Source organism: Solanum dulcamara, chromosome 2, assembly GCF_947179165.1.
Source record: "Solanum dulcamara chromosome 2, daSolDulc1.2, whole genome shotgun sequence".
In the NCBI taxonomy this organism is placed as follows: Eukaryota; Viridiplantae; Streptophyta; class Magnoliopsida; order Solanales; family Solanaceae; genus Solanum; species Solanum dulcamara.
Window position 1 is genome coordinate 35,161,380 of NC_077238.1, and position 7,886 is coordinate 35,169,265.

The 7,886-nt window shown below is 35.4% G+C and overlaps 1 protein-coding gene across 1 annotated transcript; it reads right to left on the reverse strand.

Annotated features, from left to right (window-relative positions):
- Positions 1-845: 845 nt before the first annotated feature.
- LOC129880496 (protein disulfide-isomerase-like) lies at positions 846-7,368 on the reverse strand. The gene is made up of 11 exons (XM_055954560.1): positions 7,125-7,368; positions 6,302-6,332; positions 5,897-6,184; positions 5,605-5,790; positions 5,357-5,482; positions 2,282-2,416; positions 2,067-2,186; positions 1,781-1,898; positions 1,498-1,610; positions 1,201-1,420; positions 846-1,027 (listed from the first exon to the last, which is right to left on the reverse strand). The coding sequence occupies exons 1-10, from the start codon at positions 7,268-7,270 to the stop codon at positions 1,205-1,207; spliced, it is 1,479 nt and encodes a 492-aa protein (XP_055810535.1). The 5' UTR covers positions 7,271-7,368; the 3' UTR covers positions 846-1,027; positions 1,201-1,204.
- Between the last annotated feature and the right edge of the window lie 518 nt (positions 7,369-7,886).

Sequence of the window (7,886 nt, forward strand, 5' to 3'; positions counted from 1 at the left end):
TTAAATCATATTGAATCGTTGTTTAACTTTAAGCTATGTTGATATTGTTTTATCCACAACTATAAAATGTACATCAATCTATCTATCTGTACCTATCACCATAATAATATTTAGCACAACATCAAAATATTTTTAGAAAATTACACGTCAAGTATATATTCTTCAATTATATTTATGAAATTTTCAATAACTTAACTTATCTAGTTATCTATACTACTTTACAAACATGAATTTCCTAACTTGAATGATAAATTATTTATAATACCCTATCTAAGAATATATTTATTTATATTATATTAAACGCAGACACTTTTTTACATTGAAGGATTGGAACTTTTCAGAAAGATTGTCACTTTTTTAAAGAGTTGTGACATTTTCAAAGTGTTATAATTTTTCGAAGGGTTTTGAGTTTTTGATAAGGCATAATAAGTACATGTTCACACTACCACTTGTTGGCTATAAATAAAAGGATTTTCTCACGTTTTTAAACATATGTAACTTGATGTTTAGTTACTATAATGCACCCAACTAAAAACATTTCTAATTTGAGAGTTAAATTACTATAATAGCCCAGCTAAAAACATCCAATTTAGTATAGTTTCTATATTTATATTTATGGTGTTTATTTATTTATTTATATTATATTTAAAATAGACATTTTTTCACATTTATTATTTATATTATATCAATTCACACTTGTATTTTCCTCCTACGATTTTTATCACATACATAATTCAATATTGTTTATATCACTTGAAAACATTAATGTTAATTAACATGAGATACACATACTCAAGAACTAGTTTATTAACAAGGGCGCAAGTGGAAGAAATATGGAGAGAGCGTAAAAATGAGGAAGGCACTAAATTGAGACAAGTGCGTGAGATACAAGCAGCTTATTGGTATGAAGAAAGGTAAATAAGAGAAAATAAAAAGCGGGAAGGTGACATTGGATGATAGGTGAAAGAAAAAGAAAAGAAACGAAAATTCATCGTATCCATGAGTAGACAAAAGAAAGCCTGCACACCTGCAAAAGGGGAAAGCAAATAAGCTCATTCCGTCGTATAATTATTAGTTGAATTGAAAATACCGCGTCCCACTTGTACTATGTTTTAGCATCAATGCTGGAATGTACAAGGAAGAAATCAATACGTGTTTTTTCTTTGGTTCATGAAAATTGCAAAAGTTAAACAGCATTACCTCCTTACAACTCATCCTTCACTGGATATGTTTGTGCCTCTTCTGATACGCTTAAATCAAAGGCAGGGCTACCCCTGTTTGTCTGGATAAATTCAATAATGGCCTCTTTTGTTCTATTCCCCTCAAACCGTGACAAACTGCCCGTTGCAGATCTCAAGTATAAAGTTGGGAATCCTTCAACTTCAAATACGTCACGAGGTATATCATTTTCCGTTCCATCCTACAGCAAATGACAGACATAGTAGGTAAGAAGAAGTGGGAACATAATAGAGAAGATACGGGTAGAGAGATTCGTACAATTTTAGCAATTAGGACATCAGGGTCTTTTTCAAATGAGAGAGCAATTTCATCCAAGACCGGAGCAAACTCCTCACAATATTTACACCCAAGTCGATAGAACTCTACCAGTACTGCAATGAAAAACACCACCACCAAAATGTATTAGACAATAGAACTCTTCTAATGCGTAAACAAATCTGTTGGGAGAAGAACATTATGACCAAGTCAACATCAAGATAGAAAAATAAAACAGAATCTTGTTTATTTTTGAATTTCTTCTGTATCAAAGGATGATACAAACCATCTTTCCCCGAATTGAACACCATATCCTCAAGAGTCTCTGCAACCACCACCTTCACAGGTTCAATGTTAACTTCTGGAATAGGCTGTGACTTCAAGTATGGCTTCAACTTTCCATCCTGTATTCATACAAGAAAAAAGTGAAACAAATTGGAGAAGAGGAGATACGATAAAATAAAATAGCAATTCCTCACATTTGTAACTTAAGTAGAAAAGAGAAGATACGTGAAGTTTGATTGAGTAGCAACAGAATACAGGAAAACATAGAATCAGGTCCAAATCATTACCTTACAATCCTTCAACCAAGATGCGAGGCTATCGGGTTGTACATGTCGCTGAACATATTTTGTGCCATCCATGGAAAGTACGAAGATTAAAGGTGCCTGATCAGTGTCCAATCCAAAATACTGCAATCGAGAACAACGCATATTCAACTCTCATTTCTCTCCCATTGGGCAATGAAGTAATCTATGCAGATTAATTCAAAGGAGGATGAAATAACCTGAAGGGCTCTTTTACCAGTCTCTGCATCTCCCAAGAGGAAGTTTGTTTCCTTTCCCTGGTAGCTGACTGCAAGATCATAGTATTTGGACTTGAAAGCATCAAGATCAGTGCTGAAGTTCAGAAATAGAAATACCTACAAATTCCAAATATTGGTTGAAAATCTCAGGTATTAAAGAAGAAAAGGAGATACAAATTGCTTAATAAAGTGCAGCATTTTTTTACATTTAGAGATTTTAAGAAGAAAGACAACAAAATCTTTTTGGAACAAAAGTCAGACAGAAAACACAAATTTTCAAAATCAAACAGCAACACGGATCAATGATTGCAGTGAATTCACCCTTCCTTACTCTTAGAAATAGTTTGGTGGGCACAACGGGCCTAGGAAGTAGATCTGGGAAATCAAGGCTCCTTTCAAAATAGTTTGTTTTACGTGGTTGGTGGCAAACACAGGCTTGCTTAACCCTGGAAAACTTATAATAAAAGAGGGTATCATATGAGTTCCAGGTGTTACTTATGCCAATTGTGTTACAGATCCCATTGCCCAAACTGATCTCAGACCATATGCTTGTCATGCTAGATGGAAGTAGGAGAAGATGTCCTTGTGCGCCTTTCCTTTTTGAGAACATGTGGCTTAAGGCGACAAATTTCAATGATAGAGTTAAGGATTGGTGGACAAGTTATGAAGTCTCTGGTACACCTTCTTTCCGACTTGCAAGGAAGTTAAAATTGCTAAAGGAAGATATAAAAGAGTGGAACAAAGGGGTCTTTGGCAGGGCATGGGTGAAAATGAATGAGTTGGGGGGGGGGGGGGGGGTCTATATCCGCTTTCTAACTCCTCTTTCTTTTGCTCCATTCCCGAGCTCCCCGATCAATGGAGGAATGGGGGGAGTGAGTTTAGAGAGAAGGAAATGGTTAAGAGAGCTAGAGAAGTGGGAGAGATGAGAAAAGGGAGGTGAAGAGAGTGATTGTTGAGGGGATTCTCGGCTTCACTTGGGGACAGAGTAATGTAAGGGTCTCACATACTTAAAACAGGTTTTGGTGTGGTTCCAGATTGTTTCACGGGATCAAGACCAATCTTAACAAGTGTGAGATTATCCCTGTGGGTGAAGTGGAAAATATTGAAGGGCTTGATCCAGTATTCAATTGCAAGGTGGGATCTCTCCCTATTACTTACTTAGGCTAGCCTACGGTACCGCATAAGGACCTTGCGATCTGGAATCCTGTCATTTAGAGGGTTGAGAAGATACTAGCAGATCGGCAGAAGTGGCACTTGTCGAAGGGTGGCAATAAAATACTCTGGAAAGCACTTTATTGAGCATTCCTACCTACTACTTGTCTTTGTTGCAAGCACCAGTGACAGTTACAATAAAACTGGAAAGGCTTCAAAGAAACTTTTTATGGGACTCGGTAGACGGTGCTAGAAATATTCACTTAGTTAACTAGGAGGCCATTACAACTCCAAAAAAATAGGGTGGTCTAGGGGCAAATGATCTTAATGTGGTTAAGAGAGAATTACTAAGAAAGTGGTTATGGAGATTTGGGATGTAGGAGAACGACTTATGGAGGAAGGTAATGGTAGAGAAATATGGCACATCAGAAGTAATGACTAGAGTTATTACTATTTCATTTGGTTGTAGCATGTGGAGAAGCACTCTAACGGAGTTGGAAGACTTCAATGGTCACGTCACCATTAGGGCGGGAACGGAACAAGAATTAGTTTAAGGAATCACAAATGGTGTGGGGGAGAACTTGTTGAGGTTTGTCTTTCCCTAACATGTACAAAATTTCAAATTAGAGGGGGTTGAGAGTCCACCCATCCGCGAAGATCATGAAGGAAAGTGACCTCACATTTACGAGAAATCTACAAGACTGGGAGATGGAAGAGTTTCACTGATGATGAGGAAACACCTTTTCCACATCTTTGGATATGGATTCCTGGGGCACCCAAGAAGTATGCTTTTTTGTATGGTTGGCAGCATGGGGAGCAATTCTGACAGTCGAGAACCTAAGGAAGAGAGATATCACTCATGTTAGTTGGTGTTTTAAAGTATTCGGGTAAGAGGTTGATCATCTATTGATGCATTGCAAAGTGGCGTCGAGCTTGTGGAGGGTGGTTTTGAATTATTTTGGGGTACAATGGTAATGCCGGGTACTGTTAGAGATGTCATGCACACTTGGGATGGAATACGTGGATGTAGAAGGCATAAGGCATAGAAGGTTTCTCCATTAACTACTATGTGGGTCGTATGGGAAAAGAGAAATATGAGAACTTTTGAAGGGAACGAAAATGAGTTTGCACACCTGAGAAATAGTCTTTTTTTCTTTGATTGTTTTTTGGTGCACCCTCAAAATTCCTTCTTGTATAGATGATTGGGTATCATTTGTAGAGAACCATGTTTTGATGTGAATTCCCTACTTTTTGGTATACCTCTTGTATATGGGAGCTTTCATTCCCATTTTTAATAATATCATTTACCTTATCGAAAAGAAAACAGAAAAAGATGAGGTATGTCAACCTTTTACCTCACAAACAAAATTTGTTAAAATTAAGAATCTTCTTTCATAGGAATATCTCTCCTTATATTAGATTAAGTGTCTATGCTTCACTAAAAAGACAATCAAAAAGAAGTCAATAAGCATCTTATGCATTCTTCAATTCAGAAATAACGAATATCTTTGTCAATGCTATTGGAGATCTGCATGCATATAATTTATCCAATGGCCATTCAACTTCTTCTAGAGGTATCTAGTCACATTGATCTCAATTCTGATACCTCCACGCCATATTAATGCTCAGTAAAGTGGGGTTATCATATATTCCCAATCTTTATCCACTCAAAGCCAGGGAGAGGAAGGGGTGTGGGTTACGGAAGTCACAAAGCACAGAAGTACACAAAGAAATCCTACCCTTCAAACTTTATACCCCAAGTACCCGCTTCTCCCATAGTGTCCCCAAGAAGAAAGGGAAAGAACCATGATGACAGACATGCAAAACCATTACAATAGATATTCTTCTAAACATTTTTTTTAGATGAGCTTGTTTTGCAATAAATAATTTTAAGAAGCTGAGTACCTTGTCTCCTGGACTATGCAAAAAGTGGTTAACAAATTGCTGGTTTTCTGGATTATCATCAAGAATAGCCATGATTGGAACACTAGTTTCTTCAATGAAATTCTGCATTGCCTCAAGTTGAAAATCCTGGGGTAAAATGCATATATAACTACACTGTTACTGGCAAAGTGAGACCTTCAAAGCTAGACTATTGAAAACAGAAGAGAGTTCTCTCAAATTGCTAGAATGAAATATAAGAATCACAATACCTCGAAATCAGCATAGAGTTCATCAAATGGCATAAATAGACGAATAGCTGGCTTATCAACCAGCCCACCACGAGGAAGGAGTTTGGCATCAAGTGTGTGAACAAAATCGTAATCTACTCGTAAATCTTCAGCTAAAGCAGTGAAGTTCAGGATCTTCTCTAAAGATAGTTCTGGAAATATGCCAGCCTAAAAAAACAGTATGCTAATTTTAGCCATAAACTAGTAATGAGGCAAGTGAAGTAAGTTATATAAGGAGACTTGAAGACTTGCATTAGAAAGCATATATACTTACAACAACGATCTTTTTCTCATCAATAAGGCTTGCAGCATCTTCCTTCGATTTGATTTCAAGAGATGCAGGACCACAATGTTTTTTCAAATAGGCAATTATACCCTCTGTCTCACGAGTACCTTTATAATCATGAACTTTCTTGCCACCATTACGGAAGATCTTAATGCTTGGAACACCATTAATGGTGTAATTTCTTGCAAGTTGCATATTTTCTGGAATTGTTGTATCCATTTTAGCAAGAATAATTGGAGGATCATGACTATTCAACACTGAAGCTGCTTGTTCGTACTGCCATGATAGAAAAAAAATTTAATTATTAATATGCTACATAGTAAATATTGATAAAGCCAAAAAGAAAAGGTCATTGATTCTAAATAATAAGGACAATAGCAATTTGATTAGTACCTTTGGCGCAAGTTGCTGGCAGTATCCACACCTAATTACACAGAAGATATACAATCATGACTAAATTTTATAGGGAAAAGGATGTCTAGAAATATCGAAAGACATGTAAAAATATGTTTAGCCATGAAAAGCAGTGTAACCTCGACAGCATGAAGTTGAAATTTCATGAGCAATTAAACATGTATTTTTGTTTTAGACATTAATTAGGTTCATGAATGAGGAAGGCATAATCATGTATACTCACTCGCAAGATAGTTATTCAACTACTGAGATCTAATTGTTTGTTCATCCTTGACTCGCAGCATAATCTTAAATATAAGAACCATTTACAATAAAGACTTGAGGGTTGCGAAATGCAGCCATGAGGATGCCTATTAGATAGATATAATTACATCGAAATACTGTCTACCTGATTTTTTTCTACTTAAGGTTGTGGTGTTGGAGGTAGACCAGCTGATAGATGAACAACAGGATCTTTAAAAGTAAGGTATTCATTTGTATTTTTCAATATTTTCTGTATGAAATTGCAACTCATTAAAGTTTCTAAATATATTTTATAGGTAAAAGTGATGGAAAAAAAATCCAAAATCGATGTTGACTCCAAAATAAGAGGAGGGAAAAGTGCATTTCTGTTTGTACTGAGCTTCAGATCGGAATGTACAAATCAAGATTGGTGAAGAGCCTACATTTAATTACTATTAACTGTCTTATCATAAAAAAATCAAAGTACAATTACCACTAGAAAGATGCTTGATTCTATTCTATCATTCACAAGGGTATCCGAGAAAGTATTAAATACTATAATTTGGGGAAAGTTAATTACCATGGGGCATAGAACTGAACAACGATCATCTTTTGCTGGGAAATAATTTCAGAGTAGTTAGTATGGTCCAAAGTCCACACGAACTCATTTTCAGCTGCAAGAGCAGAAACAGCAAGAAGCGCTACTAATAGAAGAGCTTTCACCATCACCTCCACCTTGCTTTCTAAATATATCTATCTATACTCTCTTATTCACTACACCCTCAATTATTGTATTCTAGTTCTATTTCTAATCGAGTATAGAAAAATACAAACACAACATGCTACAGTATATAGTGGGAGAACAAAGGAGCCACATCAGCATAGATGCTCAAGTGTAAGAGGGTGATTGGCTAAAACATGTGTCTCAATACCCCGGAACGCTCACATTAAAAAACACACAAAATACTTCTGTTTTCTTTTTCCTTTTCTTTCTAAACTAATACCATTAAGCATTATCCTATGAAGTTGAAGTTTTGATTCTGCAAATTGGATTTTTAATTTGTATTTTTTCTCATAAATATTAATTTCATATGTTGTAAAAATTATTAATTTTTTTAAATTCTTTATATAATCTTACTAAATAAGCAAAGTTTATATATAATATACTATCACAAAATTCTTTTTTTTTTTTAAAAAGAAAACATTAATTTATCGAGCTTTAATTCAATAAAAAAGTAAAATTGAACATGTGTTATAGTGTACTACTCTCTAATATAATCCTCCGACATAATACATACAATCTCCTCACATTGAACATGTATTTTCGACATAGATGGTTTAA